Source organism: Cricetulus griseus, chromosome 2 (genome assembly GCF_003668045.3).
Source record: "Cricetulus griseus strain 17A/GY chromosome 2, alternate assembly CriGri-PICRH-1.0, whole genome shotgun sequence".
In the NCBI taxonomy this organism is placed as follows: Eukaryota; Metazoa; Chordata; class Mammalia; order Rodentia; family Cricetidae; genus Cricetulus; species Cricetulus griseus.
Genome location: NC_048595.1, coordinates 6,453,695 through 6,474,162, shown reverse-complemented (window position 1 = coordinate 6,474,162; position 20,468 = coordinate 6,453,695). Strand labels below are relative to the sequence as shown.

Sequence of the window (20,468 nt, the reverse complement as noted above, 5' to 3'; positions counted from 1 at the left end):
AAAGCTGGGGTGGACCACAGAAAGGAAAAGGAAGAGGTTTCTGAGAAGTAAGCTCATGGGTCTGGCTACTCTCAGCATTCCAATATCTTCTGAAGACTGATCTGAGAGAGGGGTGAAGCAGACTTGGGGATCCCACAGGGTTAGAAATGGTAAGATAGTCGAAGTCTGTCTCCTGATATCAGTGACAGCCACACCTATCACTAACCACAGGTTGGGCTAGGATTTGGAGTGCCAGGTCAAACCTGCCCTTAAAAACAGCCAAGGGTAGTTGGCGCTTCCTGGCTCACCCCCTTTTGGGGATGGAATGTGCAGACCACAGGAGACAACCCTATAGGAAATGAGCTCCCAGAGAGGGGGCCTGGCATGGGGTGCCTGGTTCCAGAGCCCTAGGACTCCAGTTAACAGCTCCCATTCCCACCATGCTGGGCAGTCCTGGACCTGCACCTGCACCAGCAGTGTGGCTGCTGCATGCAACCATTTCAGCACAGAGAAAGGCCCCGCCCCCTTCCAAAAGGACAGGCAGAAGTCACTGCTGACTCAGCACAGAGTCCAAGACTAAGCAAGTCTTTCTCAAGACTAGGGTGCAAAGGAGTGTCGAGCTCTGGGAGAGACAGACACAGAATCTGGATCATGATTGAAAAAGGTCCCTGGCTTTCACTTACCTAAGAAGCCAGAGCATCCCCAAGGCTACAAAGCTCAACTTTGGTGACACTGGCTACTGTACTAGAATATGGTCAACTACAGTTCAAGGCTGGAAGCATTTTAGTCAGAGAATAATAAAACCATTCATTCATTCATTCATTTGCTCATTACTCCATCACCTATTCATTCATTCATTCATTCATTCATCTGACCTCCCCATCCATCCATCATCCATCCATCATCCATCTATCCATCCATCCATCCATCCATCCATCCATCCATCCATCCATCCATCCATCCTTTCTCTATTTATTCATGAAGCTCTGGACAGAACTTCTCATTTAGCCAGGCATAGGTCAAAAATGGGTAGCAGTTTGAGTGTAATTGGCCTCCATAATCTTCTAGGAAGTGGCACTATTAGGAGTGTGGCCTTGCTGGAATGATGTGCCTTGTTGTGGGATGGGCTTTGAGGTTTCCTAGGCTCAGGGTGCCACCCAGTATCTCAGTCGACTTCTGTTGCCTGCAAAATGTAGGACTACCCACTCCAACACCACATCTACCTCATGCCACCATGCTTCCTGCCATGATAATGGACTGACCTCTGAAAATGTAAGAGAGCCACCCCAATTGCACTTTTCCCTTTACAAGAGTTACTGTGGTCACGGTGTCTTCCCAGCAGTAGAAATCCTAACTAAGACACATGACCTGTGCAGACCTACAAGCACTGGGCTGTCTACTTAAAGACATTTTAAGTCCAATAACTCCACAAACCAGCCAGGACCACAGGGATGTGGAGGGTGACGTTGCTTCAGACAAAGCGGGGACACTTACGGTCAAGCCCATTCAAGTAGCGCATACGGATCTCACAGTGGCCCCAGACAGCGCTCACGACAGGATACAGTTTTTTACCCTTGAGTCCCCGAAAAGCCACGCCCATGTATTGTCCATCCACAATGAAACTCAGGGTCCCATCGTCCATGTCCAGGGCCACAAGGAAGGAGTCAGGGACGATGAACGTCTCGTCTGGTTCCAGAAAGGCTGGGTATGTTTTACTTGGCTGGTTCTTGCCATCGTGGTAAAGACGGTTACGTCCCAAGTCCCAGCCCCAGGACTCATGGTTATTTCCTACAAGGGTCGTGTAGCCGACAGAGTGCAGGGGGGCATCCGCCGTGGCCACCCCCACTACAGCATGCGTGCCTCGCTGCCTCATGGCCCATGTGATCTGCCACACATGCAGTCCCCGTGTGTACCCGATTTTGCCCCTGATAGCGTCTGTGCTCTGGGCCACCGGATGCCGGTGAAAGATCAACTTGTCATCTTCCTTCACGAAGACATTGAGTGAGCGGTCATTATTGTTCCAGGAGTGGAGCAGCTGGACGTCATAGGACACGGGGGGCATGTCGAGCAGCAGGTCCAGCCGGGTGGGCTTGCAGTAATCCAGACCCTGGAGCTCCTGCTTCAGAGGTCGGTATGTGGGGTCCCGCATGTCCACAGTCTTGATCCCTCCCGTGACCTTCTGACCCATGATGACCTCTGGTTTCACCTTTTCTCTGACTCCCAAGGCAAACTCATCAATCTTTGGGGCTTTCCCTCCGATTTGTAATCAGGACCAGATAGAATTCCTAAGGAAGGTTGCTAGGCGATCTCCGGAGGTTGTGAAGCATTCAGTATTCCTAATGGATGGAAAGAAACAGGAGAGTGGATGAGCGGAGTGCAGTAGCAGGGGAAAGATTAAGGAGGAACACAGAGCTACATGCACCAGTATGTCTCAGCAGCTTGGAGAATGAAATGCCCCCGTCCCTGTGGCTATGTTGTCAGAAAGGAAAAGGGGCCATCCGTCCCATGGTCTGTGTGGAGAGGCAGAGGTGAGTTGGAGACTGAGAATTGCACTCAATGGGCTGGGACACAGGAGATGCCATTTGGGCTTCTAGGTGGTGTTTTGCAGTCAGAAGGCCAAGGTGGCAGCACAGACCATGCAAGCCTCAACTCCGTGACACCTCAGCCAGAATGAAGAGACACACACTCCTTTGCTTCCAAAGCATGGGCAGACGAAGACACAGATCCCAGCCCTGCCTTTTCTTCTCCAGCACAATCACTTCTGATAGTCGTGACACCAAGTGACCGGAGGGAGGAAACCCCGAGGTAGATAGCAGTTCAACTCCAGCACTGCACGCACACTCTAAGGCCTAGGGCTTTGCACCCTGCCAGGACTGGAACCATCAACAAGGCTTTCCTCCAGGTCCCTGGCTGGGCCGATGGACAAGGAAGGGGCAAGGCTCATCCACTAACCCACACGTGGTTCTGGGCTAACTTGCAGATGGTCAGATGCTCTGTTAGAAGATTCCCTTCAACTAGAAGACAATCTTTCACCTTGAGTCTCCCTGCTACAGCATGATAATAGGAAGACCTAACTCCATACTGTGTCTTTCCTCTCTGGCTTCACCGTCTCCAGAATCCATTAAGAAACCAGGAGGGAGACTTCACTGCATCTGTCTACTTGCTCTCCAGTGGTGACTGGGGGGAGGAGGGAGAGGAGGAGGGGGAGGGGGAGGGGGAGGAGGCTAAGAATAGGGCTGACAACACACACCCCCACTTGTCGATGCCCAGCCTTAGATCAGGGAAAACAGCAAAGTATTTGCACTCCTGGGTGTCATTCACGAGCAGATGCTCTCTGCCACCCAAACCTGGAGGGCTGGAAAGATGGATCAGCAGGTAAAGTGCCTGCCTCACAAGGATGAGGACCAGAGTTAAGAGCCTCAGAACCTACATAAAAGCTGGGTAGGTGTGGCTGCCCACCTGTGAGCCCAGTGCATCTAGAGGTAGAGACAGGCTCTCTCCAGTGCAAGCTGGCTATACAAGCTAGCTAAAGTAGTGAATTCAGTGAAACACCCTTCCTCAACATATAAGGTGGAGAGGTAAAGTAGACACCCAGTGCCATCCTCCAACCTCCACGCACATGCATGTGAGCACAGGTGTACGCGCGCACACACACGCACACGCACACGCACACGCACACGAGCTCAACACGAACATTTAAAAACCCACAAAGCCCTCCCTGGACTCCAAAAGCTTTCGGCTCCCCAGTTTGGAGTCAGGCTCTTATGATCAACAGGGTAATGAGGAAAGTAGCCTCCTGGATACATAACCAAACAGAATGAGCATTGGCTTGGATGGGCAGAGGCCACTGAGCCTCAGTTGCTGGGAAAAGAGTCATGCCTGGTCACTTGTCCCAAGGAACTCTGGGATACCTTAGCAAAGCAGATGAAGAGAACTGTGAAGGGATCTAGTGTGAGAAGCCTGCAGGTGCCAGGCTCAGGGACATCTGGGGACTAGAGAGCACTGGTGTCCCCTCCAGTGAGCACAGGTCCAGGGGTGGGGCAGATATGCAATGGGACCAATATGAGCTACTGTCCTCTTGTCTGGGAAAGGACCACCGTGAGAATGACCATTGGCCAAACAGTTTATGGTTAATGTAAGCCTCTGTGTGTTTATTTGGGACTGGGTGGGACAGAAACTCCATCAACAGTTACCAATGGCCTGTATACAGTCCAGCTGTGCTGAGCTGTAGGAAGGTGAGAGCCCCAGGCATGGAGCCGCAGTGAATGGCGGGAGTCCACTGGAGGGAAGGCATGGGAAAGAGGAGCTGGAGAGAGGGCTAGCACAGGCTCCAGAGTCCACAGCATTGCGGAATGATTCTATCACAGGGCAGGCTCAAGGACACGGTCCAAGCCCTCTGTTGTTATGTGTGCCCCCATCACATCCTCTGAGTCACCCTCTGAGTGGCCAGTTGCCATGGCAATCCTAAAGTCACTCTTGACTCATCTTTCCTGTGTGTCCAGGTTGCTGGCTGAAGAGGACACTGTCCTATTGTCCATCGCTGGCCACTCCTAGCTTACATAAGGATGCCAAAGCCACCCGGCTTCCCTCCTTTCACGCACTTTAAAGCTGCCCCTGCAGGGAGCTAGAAAGATGGCTCAAAGTACACACTGCTCTTGCAGAGGACCCAAGTGCCATTCCCAGCACCCATGCCAGGTGGTTCACAACCGACTGTAGCACCAGCTCCAGGAAACTTGGCGCCTCTGGCCTCGGCGGGGACCTGCATTTCTGTGCACATGCCCCAGCCTGCACACATACACATAATTTAAAAACGACATCATTTCAAAAGACACTCCCATGCAGATGCAACTCCTCCACTCTTACCTTTTCCTGGGCCGTGGCCTGAAGGGCGCGTCCCCAGGCCTGTCTCCAAGGCTCCCAAACTCACTTAGGATGAACGTGCCTGGTATATACCAACTGAGAGTCACCCTTGGTTCTTCCACGTTCCCGTTTGTTCCTCTATAACACGAGTGTCACCTGTGTGTCACATGCTTTTCTGAAACTCAATGGAGACAATGTCCTAGGGAGGGCCTGGCACAACTGGCATATCCCTTTGATGTTCTAGAATGTGCTCATTCACTGAACAAAGATCACTGTGAGTCGCTCTTCCTGGTTACCACACCTGGCCCAACAGGTGAACACTGTCCCTGGGCATGACCCAAGCATTGGAATGCCATCCTACAGAAGATCGACATGAAGGACTCTACTAAGCCACAGGTCAGTGAACTTGTTTTTCGAATGGCCAGGTAGTAAACATTTTAGGCTTTTCAGACAGTGTGTAAATAAACGGACACGTCTATGTCCCAATAAAACTAAGAAAACAGATAGCTGGGTTTAGCCCATGGCCACAGTCTGCCGACTGATCCCTCTTACAAGGCTGTGGCAACCTACTGACCTGCTCCCCAAAATACCTGCTTAGGATGGGGTGTGTGTGTGCCATCCATGGGTGCTGAGGGACAGGAACGTGGGTGGGTCTGCAGGGCTGTGGTTAACAGTGGACAAGACAGGCCTCACTGAGCCAGGAGGGGTCCAGCAGTGGGAACTATTGGTAGGAAGTAGGGAACCAATATAGGGGCTGGCTCTACGTAACCCCATTTCCTGCTGTTCTAGAAACAAAGTAGAGGCTCAGGCTTTATAGGGTCCAAATGTGCCACATGAATGCCAGGGCCTGAGGTTACCAAGGGCGCAGACAGCAAACCTCTAAGAGTGGGAGGCCTCAGCCCTCAACCCCACCCAGGAGATGCCAGACCTTGAAGGGTGGGAAGGGAGTGGGTTTGTGTTTCCTTGTAGGCTGAAACTAGATGTCAGAGAGTGACAGGGCTGGCCTGCCATTGCCATGTTCTACCAGTCTTGGCACACACGGCTGCCTACAGAGAAAGGCATACACAAGCCCCCACTAAATGTAGTGGCGTCAGTGGTCAGTGAGGCTGGGGAGCAGGACAGAAGCCTGGAAGTTGGTGGCTCAGAAAGTAAATTCTGACATTCCAGAACCAACACGTCCCTCCATACAGTACCTGTGGCCATCCTCATGGCTAGCCAACTCCCAAAGTCCTAGTTGGTACCCTTCTTACCAAACCAAACTCTGGCCACCCCAAATAATGAACACATTCCACTGTGCTCAGTCCCCAGGCGTGTAACTGCCAGCTGTCATACGATTATAGCGTTGGTGACTCCCAAGGACCAGGGACACTCCTCAGAGAGAGCTGAGGAAACATACAATGCCGTTACCTGCATCACAGCTCTCATGACGCAGGGCAACTATTCCAGCCAAGAGACAGGTGTATACATTCGCACGTGTGTGTGTGTGTGTGTGTGTGTGTGTGTGTGTGTGTGTGTGTGTGTGTGTAGGAGCTTTAACTACAGGTCTGTTTCTCTTATTGAGCAACAGGGACCATGTCCAGTCATTCTCCCAGCCATGTTTTTCTCCAGGTAAAATCAGATTAAAGATCAACCAGGGACAGCAGAGAAAACCGTCATCAAAGGGTGAGCAGGCTGCTTATGAGAGAAAGGATTTTCTTTGCAAACAGACTGAGAGCTCCATGAGTCACAATGGAGAACTTGCTTTCCTCTGGTGTCTTGTTCCAGAGTCAAGACCAGTGACAGGGACTGTAACACAAAAGCTAGCTGGGTAATTACTCAGGAAATAGCATGTGAGCAGCTTCATGGGTCATAGCAGGCAAGTCATCGCTCTATCATTGCCAACGTACACCTTGCTCTCTCGCTGGGGATGTGTGGCTGAACTTAAGCACACTGAAAAGGGGCTATGGGCTTGGGTAGACACCAAGGCCATGGGTGGGATGTCCTAGGGAGACCTCGGTCTTCTCACAGTTCTGATCTTTCTGTGCCTTGTATCCCAGCTCAACCCAAGCTCCAGTTGGCACAGTACTGGTCACAGTCTGGGAATGAAGGAGAACTATGCCCAATATCAAAACCAAGCATACGCTGGGGTTTTCCTCTCTGGCTGGAGGGTAGGGTGGGTGAGAGAAACACAGAAGGGAACTAACACAAGAAACAAGAGTCAGGACCATGGCAAGCAAGAACAAAGACATTTTCACTCTAGATACCAGCCCTATGAGCTGATATTTGACTCTGACAGGTCACCACACACACACACACACACACACACACACACCACCCAACTGATTCTACACTTCTTTACATTAGCATGAACCAAATCAGAAGCATAGGAGCTAAGGAAGGGGAGGTGTGTCCACTAGACCACACTAAACCCTGTGGTTTTAATTTCTTCCGCCTTCCTCTAAGGAAGAACTCCCACTCCTCCCCCTACTTCTGCCATACACAGAACTGGGGTTATCGCTCAGTTCCAGGTTCACTGTGAGAGGCAACAAGCTTCCAATCCAGACTCCCTATTAGCTCCGTGAGATTAGGTGGCCTGGGACACCAGGCGCCACCAAAGTTGCCATCTATAATAGACTTTCAAATGCACAGCTTGGCTCTAACAAGGTGAGAACTCCCGGGCAGCCTTCATGCTCCCAGTCAAAGGTCCCTTGTTGGCATCCAAGATGCCATGGAGGACAGAGTGTGGCAGGAAATTATCAGTAAGTGTGATGGGCAGGCCCCAAACAGGACAAGCTTCCCGGAAGGGGTTGTGTGATATGGCATGCCTCCAACCAGGTGTCTCATCTGTGGGAGCACCTCCCCCAAACCAGGCCTAAGGTCACACAGCCTAAGGTCCATATCATCCACACTGGGCAATGTGACAGGCTGGGCAGCCCTGCCTGGAAATGAGGCAGCTTGGGATAGGCTGTGGAAATGCACCGTGAGGCTGTTCCAAAGCAGATCGTGGAAACACGCAGCTCATGGTCCCATGTCCAAAGGGACAGAATTTAAATGGTCTCTCCATAGATGTGTGTCTGTCTCCAGGCATAGAGAACCACCCAGAATAATAAACACCAAATATTTTACAGGGGTGCAGCGCTAGTAAGGACATTTTGAGGTCCACGATGGACAGGAAAGCAGAGGCAAGGCCAAGGAAGAGCACGGGTCAAGCTCCAGGGCCGTCCCCAAGAAAACCACTGTCTCTGCAACTGAGTCTCGAGAGCTGCACTTGCACTCATTCTAAATCACCGATTTAGTCTGCCCACTGGAAACGGGGTAGCTGTCTATTGCCACTTGCCCCAACACATTTATCCTACAACTCAGCCAGCTGGGCTCTACTCAAATTCTGCCCCTGTCACAGGCCTTATGTTGCTGCTTCTTAAAACCCAGGACTGCTCTGGCCTCAGCAGACCAACTCTAGAGAGGAGGAGGAAGAGGGAAAATAGGGAGAGGGACATCCAAGGGGACAGCTTTCGACGCGTGGCTCAGGAAGGAAGGATCTCTGAACTTGTTAGCAGCTACCTTCAGTGAATGGTACAGTCCCTCAGACCTTACCTCCCCCAAGGGCTTTCAATGACTTGGTTCAAGAGTCCCACCTCTGCTAAAAATTAGCCTTTTACTGTAGGAGGCACTGCCAAGGTGACTAGGGGCCAGAGAAGGGCCACCAGGGAGTAAGCAGGCCCACGCCCACCCCCTGAAGCTCGGTTCACCCTCAGTACCTCTGACCTCAGAACAGTAAAACCATTGTTTTGACACGAGATGGAGAAAGAATGAAATTCAGGATGTGGAACAAGGTGACCTATTTATAAACCCTCCTTCACCTGAAGATCAAATAGGCTCCCTCCCTCCTGTGGCCTCCCTGCCTCACACAGCAGCGGTTGCAGCCCAGGGTTTTGCAAGAGCAATACGCCCGGCCCGCCTGGGGCAGAACTCCTGTTATTCTATCACCGTGCAGCCTCTGCAGGCTGGCTGAGCCTCTGTCTGACCGCCTGCCCCAGGGTAGCCTTCTGACTAGGGTTCACTGCTTCCTCCAGCCTTCTGAATGCAGGCGGTAGGATGGGGTAGGTGGTGGGAGCGCTCAGGGCGCGTACAACAAACTGAGCTACAGAACAATGGTCCTGCCCTCATCTGGACTCCCACCACGTGGCTGTGATCTCCCACTCCACCCAATCTCCTGCTCCAGAGGACTTCTCAGGCAAGGACATAAAATTAAGTCTCTGACCCTAGAACCATCAGAGTATTGGGCCCTTCTGGGAAGTTCTGATAGGCAGTTCTGATAGATGACTTTGGAAAGAAAATCCCACATAGTCCAGGGCTCTAGCCTCTGGCTTCAAAAGAGCAAAAATGCACCTGCCACAAACACCTACGGAAGGACCCAGATTACTCACGGCACTTTCAGAAAGGGCTCAAAGCAGTTACAGGGTGCCCCTGGGAAACCAGCGAGACATTCATACAGAGACCAAAAATTAAAATAACAGTTAGCTTCTAGTCTAGTTAGAGCTGGAGGGCTAGTCTGCGACTCACTCAGAGAAGCTCTGTTGCAGGAGGGGTAGCTATACGGTGGCATGTGCACCTTTAGTGACAGTGGGAATAGGCTAGACTCTGGGCTATGGATCCACATGGCCTAGGAAGTCAGTCACAACCTGGGCTGCTACTGCTGGTGCCGAGGGAGCTGAGCGCTTCCCATAGCAGCTTCAGAGAAGCAGGGAGAGCTACTAAAGGAGCCCTCAAAGCAAGCCTGGCTGCCCCTCAGGCATTCTCTTACCAGCTCCAGAGGAAGGCTTGGGATAGGATGCTGGAGGTAGGTGCCTGCAACCCCCAAGTGGGCGGGGTGGCTCCAAAGAGACTATACTCTTGTGAGAAGGCTCCCCAGAGGAACAATCCCTGGCTCCAGGCCTGATCTGAGATGAAGCCAACACAGGTCTGAGACAGGTTGCAGGCCTACAGCAAAGCAAAACTCGTCCCATAGAGGCTGCTTCTAGAAGTGGACCTCAGGAGGAAGCTGTTCACAGGTCCAAGTGTCTAGTGCCCAGCCCATGAGCAAGTGAGAGGGGCTTGGGGTGCACTTGCCCCACTCTGCAGATCCAGGTAGATACCCTCAGACTACCTGGGGTACAAGGAGGATGAAGCTCGGCATTTTTTTTTTTTTTTTCTATTTCGGCACACAACGTGCAGCTCCAGATGACAGCATCTAGCACACAGGGGAAGCATCACACAGGCAGTGCTTTGCCTCCTCCCATCTCTCATCACTAAGGGATCTCTAAAAACAAGGAACTTGAAAGCCAAGTACAGGGGTTCACGGGAAGTCACAGGTCCGTGGTTCACAGAGGTAACTCCAGTTGCCCAGCTCTCAGGAATGTATCTCAGCGGGAAGACACAAGAGGCAAGTGTCCACACAGGACATGAAAAAAGCAGGAAGGCTGAAGGCCCCCTCATACAACACCCTCTAAACTTCCCCTGAATTCAGTCAGTCACTGAACCCCTTAGATCAAAGGCAGCAGCAGGAGACATCCCCAAATATTCAGAAGGGGAAGAGGCTGTAGGGTTGCTCCCTGTAATTACATTTGTGAAAGTGGTTTCTCAAAGTGAGGTTTAGCCATGGGAGCCCTGGGAACCATACAGAACCCGGGTTCTGCCAAATGCTGGGATCAAAGACATGTGTGCGCCATCATACCTGGATTCCCCAGTCCATATGAATGGACTTACTCTACGTTTTGCATGTATGCATGCATGTATTCAAGTGTGTGAGTTCATGTATGTGTGTGTGAATGTGTGTGTGTGTGTGTGTGTGTGTGTGGTGTGTGTGTGTGTGTGTGTGTGTGTGTGTGTGTGAATGTGTGTGTGAATGTGTGTGTGTGTGTGTGTGTGTGTGAATGTGTGTGTGTGTGTGTGTGTGTGTGAATGTGTGTGTGTGTGTGAATGTGTGTGTGTGTGTGTGTGTGAATGTGTGTGAATGTGTGTGAATGTGTGTGTGTGTGTGTGTGTGTGTGTGTGTGTGTGGTCCCTGTGTGTGTGCAGGTTCTCTCACCGAATCTGGAGCTCACTGATTTGATGAGTGTAGCACGCTTACAGAAGGGATGTCCTTTTCATCTCCCATGCACTGGGTTACAGGGAGTGACTCTGATTGGAACTCCAGCCCCCATGCTCCAACCCCTCTCACTTGCCAGAAGCCTTGTTGTTTTACCTTGATATAAACTAGTTCAAATGTCACATATAAGAAGTCATAAAATCCATGTATCTATCTGCCTTCTGGACCATTCTAGAGTGCAGACACAATGACGGTCATTTACAGCCAAAGGTCAAACCACACCCAGCACACGGGTTGTTTTCCTAGTCATATCTTAGCTCTTGCATCAGTTTTGTGTTGATTGTTGTATAAATAGCCCTTTGTGGACCCTTATTACATCTGAGTGACACCTAGGTTCTTTGTAAGGATGTTCAGATATGGGGGTTAAGATTTTTCTCTTTAACAGTGTGACTTGGGATTATTTCCTTTAGCTCAGTCTCACCCTCAGAGCCTTGGCTAACCCCCACTTCACAGTCATCTTTTGAAGAAGACATTAAAGCTCCCTCTACCCTGTCTCTAGGCCTCCAGGTCTCTGCACCTCACAGTGGCAGGCTCAAGGGGCTGGAGTCTCTGCTGAGCTAGTCTGTCAAACAGACTTCTAATGGACCGATTCCAACGAACTTGGAAAGGATTCTAAAGGGAACCAGGTAGCAGCCTCAGCACCAGTCCCTGCCTGGGATTTCACAGAACTGAACAGGCCTAGGAGAGGCAAGTCCCTGGGTCTCACGGGTAGTGGGGGAGGCAAGGACTTTAACTCCTCGGTTCCCTCAGCCTCCAAGGACTTCTTACCTGTCCTGGCCTTCCTGCTCCAAGCCCATTAGCCTGGAAAGTCTTAAGACCTCTAGAGGGGAGGCCCCAGCAAGTCCAAAGATGGCACTTGCATGACGCCTGCTCTTCAGACAAGGCTCTGGGGACAAGTTCTCCCGCATCAGCTTATCGTGTGCAGGAAAGAGCAAGGAGGGAGAAAATGACCGCCTGTCCAGGGCATGGACAAGACAGTTCCTCAAAAATGCTACTGGCAAGCTGCCAGCACATGCCTGTGCACTCAGAAGTGGAAGCAGGAGGAGTGTGAACTGGAGACCAGCCTGGGCTACATAGCAAGTTGGCCAGCCTTATCTCAACAAACCAAAACAACAGCAAAGCTATCATTCACTGTCAATTAAACAAAACCAAAAAAAAAAAAAAAAAAAAAAAAAAAAAGGAAAGCTAAAGCACTACGGTGTTCAGCGCAAGGGGCTTATGGGTCACCCTTCCCTTTAAATCTCATTCTGTTATTGTTGCAAAAGGCAAACGCCCCAAGTGCCATCAACAGATAATGTGATTTACTAACTGCAGTTCACACACAAACAGGATACCATTCAGCCATGAAAGGAACAAGTATCCTGGACCTTGAAAACATGAGTGAAAGAAGCCAGACACAAAAGGTCACACAGTCTATGGTCCCATCTTACGGAATGACTAGAACCAGAGAACCCAAATAGACCAAAGCAGATTGCTAGAGGTCAGTAAATGTTTGGGGACAGTGTGTGTGTGTGTGTGTGTGTGTGTGTGTGTGTGTGTGTACCAGATGCCACTGAATTGTGCTTTTTAAAAAGATTAATATTGGATTGGCAAAATGGCACAGTGTAGAAAGGCACTTGCCACCAAACCTGATAACCTGAGTTTGGTCATGAAATCCACATGGCAGAGAGAACTGACCCCAAGGTGTCCTCTGATGCCCACTTGTGATTCCCATAGCACACATGTAGGCACACACGTACATGTACACACACACAAACACACAATGTAATTTTTAAGAATACAGGTCAATGTGGACTATGGAGAGAGTTCAGTGTGCTGATACTTTATGATTTATTAAAGCTTGCCTGAGGGTACAGAAAGCAAAACTAGCCACAAGCCATAGAGCCAGGTGGTGGTGGCACACACCTTTACTCCCAGCAGCCATACTAGCTAGCAGAGCCAGGCGGTGATGGCACACACCTTTAATCCCAGGACTCAAGAGACAAGCAGAAGGATCTCTGCTAGTTTAAGGCCACATTGAGCTACATGAAATTGAGCCAGTCTTAAAGAGAAATGGCTCACACAATGTTGATCTCAGCACTTGGGATCACACACCTTTAATCCCAGCACTAGGTATAAAAGGAAAAGGCAAAGAGCCTCATGTGAAGATTTATTCTCCAGCCATGCTACGGACAGGACAGCCCTTTCAGCCTGAGGTAGAGGTAAGAGCTAATGTCCAGCTGCTTTGCTTTTCTAAGATATTCAACTTGAAGCTTGAACCCCAATATAAGTCTCTGGGTTTTTATTTTATCATTCGTGTTACGGCTCAGTTCATACCGTGCTTGCCACATAAGCATGAAGACCCTCATCCAACCCCCAGCACCCATGTACAAAGCCAAGCTCTGCAGAGGTGTGGACAAGGAAGAACCTTGGGGATTCGTGGCCAGCAAGTCCAGCCTGATTAGTTAGTCCCAGTAAGAGACCGTGACTCAAAAAGCAAAGCAGTTAGCTCCTGATAATAGCACTGCAGGTTGCCTGGTGTCTTCCACACAGCACACACGTGCACACTGACACACACACACACACACACTACACACACACACTACACACACACACACACACACACTACACACACACTACACACACACACACACACACACACACACTACACACACACACACTACACACACACACACACACACACACACACTCACACACACACACTACACACACACTCACACACACACTACACACACACACACACACACACACACACAGGTTAATGCTATGCTATCTGAAGTTTAAAAAGCAGTCCTGCATGCTCATGATGACAGGAGGAGGGTGGGACAGAAGCAAGGTTAAAGGACACCCAGAACCTACAGGGGACCTGGCTGATTGAGCACTGGCTTGCAGCCAGTGTTTCACACCAGCCACAGCTAATGGGCTAATGGTGTAAGATGTGGGAGTTAAGAGCCTTCTAAAGTCTGCTTGCTATGGCCCTGCACCCACACCCCTCCCTCCCCCCTTCCCTCTGCAAAAGAAAAAAGCAAAGGCTGAGTTTGGCTGGCAACTTTGCATCCTTGAGCGGGCACCTGTGGATCAAGTTTCTCTGGAGGAATCTGGAATGTGCCTGTATCTCCCGCCTCTGCCCAAACGGAAGACTGGGGAGTGGTGACCAGCACACCCCAACTACAACAGTGTGAGGATGCTGGCACAGGAAAAGTGCTGTCAGGGCAGCTCATGGGCCCTAAGATGGCCTGCTGATGCATTCCGGTACCTACTTTCTCATAGAGCAGGTCCACACCCGAGGTATCGAACATTAGCAAGGGCCCCACTTTCTGAAATCAGGAAACCATCCTGGCGACTCAGCTTCTGCTTGCTTTCCCTGCTGCTGATGCCTTGGCCGGGCTGCCAGCAATACTACACCACAGAACTGCCCACGCCCAGGAAGGCCCAGGCTGATGCTCAGTCGGACCAGGCTTGTTCCCACATGCAAGCTCATTCTAATGGACAAAGTGACGTGTTCTTGGAACACTACCGCTTGACAGCTTGAGCACGGCCCAAGCACTTCACACAGGTGCCATCACTTCCCATAGGCCCTTTCCAGCTGGGCGGGGCTCACGTGAAACTTGGAGAGCTGGCTGTGAAACAGGATCAATCAAGGGAGACAGGTTTAGCCGAGTGCCTGTCAAATCGTAGCGGGCAAGTGCAGTCCGGGGTTGGGCTGTCAAGTCCCAACTTCTGCCCTACAAGCTGAGTGACCTTATTTCATCACATCTCGGGGCTCTGCACTGCAGTGGAGGTGATGAGGCTCCAACTTCACAGGTCGCTTAGAGGATAACATGCAGATCCCACAGGAAGCTCAGCATTAAATGAACATCCAAGGCCATGGAGATGGCTCAGGAGGTATAGGTGCTTGCTATCAAGCCCTGGGACCTGAGTTTGATTCCTGGGACCCACATAGTAGAAGGAGAGAAACAACTTTTCCTTTGACTTTCACACGCTCCATGACATGGTTGTGTAACAGTTTTCCTCCAGAGATGAAAACATTCCAAGCCTGCAGGGAAGCTCCTTAGGCAAGAAGGTAAGCAAGTCAAAAAGCTTCAGGAAGTCCCTGAAACTCATCAGATTCATCAGGCCCCTCCCTGCCAGAGTAAACAATAAAATCCGAGAGTTTCCCTCCGATGGGCAAAGCCAAGCTACAAAGAAGACCTGAGACCAGACAGCTGCTTGAAAGAAACAGAACCCAGCTGAGCTGCCTGAAGAGGTGTAGACCAACTCAGGCACCTGGAAAGGAGCTCCCCAACCTGCTGAGCTGCCTGCAGGCTGTGCAGTGTGCTCCAGATTCCCAGCTTTGTAGCTGTCACCCATGCTGGGGTGAGCTTTGCTGATGCAGCTGTTGGAGTCATTTCCCCTGACGTAAGTCACCCCTAACCCATACTCCTTCAAGTAACCCAATAAAACTCACTGGTTCACCAAGTCGGGCTTTGGTGGTGTCCATACTTTGGTCTGTCATGGGTTCCCTATCTGGGGTGTGTGGGCATGTCTATGTCTCCCCAGGAGAAGTTTTGTCACACAACTGGCATGAACACGCCTGTACACATACACACATACAAACGAATGCAAAACCAACTAAACAGCCAATGCTGGAGATACATTTCTAGTTCAGTGGTATGAGGAAAAAGAACAGAGGAGGGGTATGCGTCCTGAGATGGGGCTGCAGCACAGACATGCAAACCATCTCCTACCCAAACTCAGCCATCTTGGCAAAGAACAGCAGCCTTGAGATGCTGACTTAGCTCTGTGCTACTTTGGGCCATCTCAGGCTCAGTAACAGCCACAGAGCCCCTGGGGACTTCACTCAGTGTCTGGGGGAGGAGGGGCCCTTCCCTTTCTCTGTTCTCTGATGCCAGGAAGCCAGGGCCTTAGCACCGGGGATATTTCTCAAGAAAGAAGTTTGGATCTGGAGCCTGTCTACTCCAGTTCTCAAATCTAGAGAACACAACAGGGAAAAGGGAGAAACTGGCTGAAGAATCATTTAATGGGCCAACCCAGGATGACAACGGGTACAGAGAAGAAGGATGGCACTTGCTTGTCCCAACAGTCGGCTCAGCCTTGGGAATGCCCAGCTCCTACCACCCCAGGCACACAAGACTCCAATGTATATTTTACACTCTGGGCTTGCTGGCAGAAAGCTCCAGAAACAGCTAAGCCAAGCTTCAGAAAGGTATATCCACAGCAGACTGGGTTTCCCGTGAAATAGTATAGCAGTGTGCGTGTCACCTGCACAGGCACACGCAGGAGGGCGGCCGGGCACATCACAGCTGTGAGCTGCCACCAGACCATCGTGGGAGAGCCCCTCCTCAGGCCCTGACTGCAAGCCTTCCTGCCAGACTCAGGTTCCACAGCTGGGGCTGGACCACAATCCCTGCTCTTACCGAAGGCACTGCCGGGCCCTACCGCTGTCTGAGTTTCTGTTCCCATATCAAAAGCGGTTCTTTTCTGCTGAGGCGACAAGACCTGCCAACAAAACAAGCCGCCGGGACCTGCCTTTTCATAACACAGCACTCTACAATGAATCACCAAGGCTTAATGGTATTGGCAGCGGGGCTGGTGGCAGGGACCCGTGTGAAAGTTGCACATGGAGCTCAGCCCCACTCCCTGCACCACCTCATCTCTCCTGATAGACAGCTCCGTCTCCAGGCCCCCAAACAGAAAACAAGACAGCATACAGATCCTGCACGTTGAACAGTCTGACTCCTTTATGGCTCCATCACAGGCAGGCACACTGTCCCTTTACAAAGGAGGAGGGGACCAGTCACCTGGCACGTCCTGCCCCTTGTGACACCCAGCAAATCCTATATGCATGCCAGGAGCTTGATGAAAATAAATGCAGAACCTCAGGTCCCACTCTACCTACTCACACTGAGGGGACCTGCGACAGACCTCAGGTGACATGTGCTCAGGTGGCCTGGGGCTGTCAGCGTGGGCTCTCTGGGAGGTGGAGGGCTTCCATCTCCCTCTAAGAAGCTGATCCTGAAACACAACAGACCATGTGACAGAGATGGCTGACAATGCTCCCTGTCCTGGGTCAGAGACTCCAGCACTTTTTCAAGACCCACAGAGGTGGGCAGGGTGGGGCACATAAAATAAACTGTGTCCCCAGACCTTACAGAAGGCAGTGGACATAGCGATCAGGGAGGACAACTCAGGGAGGACCACCTGAAGCTCCTCCTCGGCAGTCTCCCCTCTACCCAACCTTCACGCTTCAGCCATCCTTCCAGGCTCTTCTACTTCAAATATCCCTTAGATTCCAGTTAGCCAGGTGGACCCTGGGACTTCTCAGTACCACGTCTGCTGTGAAACACTTTGTCCTTAAACAACCTACACTTTGCTGAAGCCCATTTCTCAAGGTCTCCCCTGGCTGCCTCCTCCACAGAGCCTTCCCTGGTTGGTCTCCATGGCTGCCTTACAGCCATTTCTTCCACACTGTGCCTGGGATTACCTCAGGACCCTGGGCCTGCAGGAACCTAGGCATGCGGTCAGTCACAACCCTGTATCTTGGCTGAAGCCCATGAGCCTGTCCAAGACCCGCCCATATGTGGCCAGCCAGCAAGTGGCCTCACAGTCTCCCAACACCTACCACAAAATCCAGAGTTTTGGAATGTTCCAGGCAAGTGCCTTGGGAAAAAGCCAGGTGAAAAGTCTGTGGGTCTTCACCCCGGCGACAGGGGGGACATTAAAGCAGGAAAGTGGTCCGGGCTGTGGAGACCTGGAGATCCTCCTGAGTGTGGTTGCCTCACAGGGTCCTCAGGCCTGCCGTGCCTGAGCAGCTTGATCAGTCCTGGCCAGAGCCAGTTCCACCGTCACCAAGGGGAAACGGCCCTTGGTTACCACTGGCCTAACACAGAAGGCAAAACAAACACGAAGGCCTAGCAGGCCTCCCTCCTCACTGCTGGGAACAATTACAGGGTAATCGGCAGTTTAAGAGCCCTCCAAGACTGGAGGCTGGAAGCCAGTGGGAGGCCAGTAGGTAACTCATTCTCTTCCTTCGCCTCTGAATATTTCCCAAGACCTAGGGACCCTGTGTCATCCCACTCAGGAAGACAAACACACAAGAGCCCCAGTAACTGCAGAGTCACGACCAACATAGGTCAAGGCACAGAGGGCTGAGCCAAGTTTGCAAAACTATTTTCCACCAGCAAGCTTGGCAGGTGCAGAGGTGATGCCCCCATAAGACCTCAAGGAGGGCTTACCAGAAGCAACAGCCCAGGCGGGGGCAGGCTGAAGACAGGCATAGCTCTCGAAGACCCTGCCAGCCATGACCGACACTCTCACCCCCACCCACCTCCTGCCCCAGGCCAAGCGAGTTGTCACCAGATGAATAGAGTTCACCACCAAAGAAGAAAATGTACTTCTCATCAGGCTCTGGCCGCACTGGACACGGAGCGGCCAGGACTGCACCAGGGCCCTGCACTGTCCTGAAGGGTTGGGGGGTAGGGCTTCAGGTGCAACCAGTGCAGCCCAGGCGCTGGTCCCCAGTCCCCTCCTGTCCCATCACACCCACTCTTCTGGGACAGGGTCTGTCCCTTGAAGGGTCACCCTCCTGCCACACCTTAGGACACCTAAGGTGACACTGGAGGGAAGCTTAAGCAGAAACAGGAGAAAGAGCTAAGTGACACACCTCCTCCCTCCTCAGACCCTCACCCCAAGTCTCCAGCTCCGCTCTCTGCAGTAGGGTGACACGCAGGGAGAAGTGTTTGTCTTCCCTCCCTCCACAGGATTCTTTCTGACTTTCTGGGCATCGGTGTGGGTGAGCCATGCTTTCTCTTCCCTGCACTTTGACTTGGAAGGTGGTGTAGCCCTATTAACCTGGTGTTATGGGGTGGGACTAGGGGGGAGCAGGGAGGGCTTAGGGGTCTTGACCTTGAACAAGATCCAAATCCTCATTGTATAGGAGCCACCACAACACCTAGAAGCTGCTCTTAAATATCCCTGCAGCTCATCCTCAGGTTCACTTGGGTCCCCTACTCCTTAGCCTTCCTGGGGCCATGTTTTTCTCTGACTACAGTAGTTTACTCTGGCTTCAGGGACCTGCCCAGGCACGAGATGGAGGGCAGAGAACAGGAAGAATAATGAATGTGAGACAGAGAGGTTGGAGGCTCCAAGACGGACACACAGAGGTGTCCCTCAGGAGTCACCGGCCCCCGTGGAGATGGAACTAGAACGCCACCCTGAGCATAGTAAGGACATAACCCTCAGAACCAGGAGGCAGAGCCAGCAGAGCCTGGTGGGACCGGAGGTCAGGGTGCTTCTCAGGCCCCACTCTCAAATCCCCACAGAGAGTTTCGTGTCCATGACCCAGGGACATCTGGGGGCGAAAGCAAGTTAACCATTGCACTTCCCAGTTAGGCTGAGGGTCTGCCTAGGAGAAGGCAGGCTTTAACGGCAGAGGCCTTACCTCACTAAGTCTTTGGACTCGACCCTCGGCCCTGCTTGTCTCAGAGCAGTGGTTCCCAACCTTCCTAGCACTTCTACCCTTTATAGTTCCTCTTGTGGTGACCCCCCAACCAAAAAATTATTTCCGTTGCTAATTCATAACTGTAATTTTGATACTGTTATGAATCGTAATGCAAATAATCTGTGTTTTTGGATGGTCTCAGGCAACTCCTATGAAAATGTGGTTAGACGCCCCCCCCCCAACGGGGATCACCACTCACATGTTGAGAACTTTGGGGGGACTTGAGGCCCACTCGTCCTGCCCCAGTCACAGACGGGGAGGCCACTGAACTTAACAGTGGGGTGGGGTGGGGGTGTCAGTCTTAGACTTTGATATTGTCATACTGAAAATTTAAACAGCACATTCCAAGGACAATGAGCCAGATGTTATCAGAAGCCCCTGCCCCTTCTTTTTGCCTCCTGAGTCACTGGAGTAGTCGCTTAGAACACAAGGACATTTAGGGTGAGAATATGAAATGCCATCTGCAGCCCGGTGGCAAGGACATCAGGGCTGTGTCACAACAGGGAGCAGGGACTGGACACCAGGCAGGGATTCAACGAGAGTCATGGAGGATACAACACAGCAGAAAGCCCACTCACTCCAGTAATGCACTGAACCCCAGGGTTTCTGGGTGGGAGTCAGAGAGCACTGGAAATGGAGAGCTGAGTCCTCCCCACAAGTTTCACTACCCATGCAAAGGGCATGGGAGGGCAGCAGGGCCATAAACATGGTGGCTGGTGTCATTTTGGCATGCTAATGTGAGGGATTTGCCAGTCAGCCGTCAAGGCTTAACTATGGGAACTGGCTCTCAGATGTGCCCTTGAAAAGCCATCGTCTTCCTCTCTCCATCATTTCCTATCTTCCTTCTCTTTTGTTTTGGGGGAAGGAGGCTAAGAACCAAGACGGGGCTAGGGAGACAGTTGGTGAAGGGCTTGCTTTGCCCGACAAGCAGGAAGACTTGATTTGAGGCCCACAAACCACATTTAAAAGTCGGGCTTGGTGGCACTTGCTTGTTATTGCAGCACTGGGAAGGCAGGTGGATTT

General features: G+C 51.6%; 1 protein-coding gene across 2 annotated transcripts in view; it reads right to left on the bottom strand.

Moving 5' to 3' along the window:
* Positions 1-20,468, bottom strand: part of Spsb1 (splA/ryanodine receptor domain and SOCS box containing 1) — a 59,256-nt gene that overhangs the window by 8,746 nt on the left and 30,042 nt on the right. For both annotated transcript variants that reach the window (XM_027398284.2, XM_035439400.1), the window contains one exon: positions 1,474-2,315. In XM_027398284.2, the coding sequence (XP_027254085.1) occupies positions 1,474-2,167 (694 nt within the window). In that variant the 5' untranslated portion in view covers positions 2,168-2,315. The remainder of the gene's footprint in view (positions 1-1,473; positions 2,316-20,468) is intronic.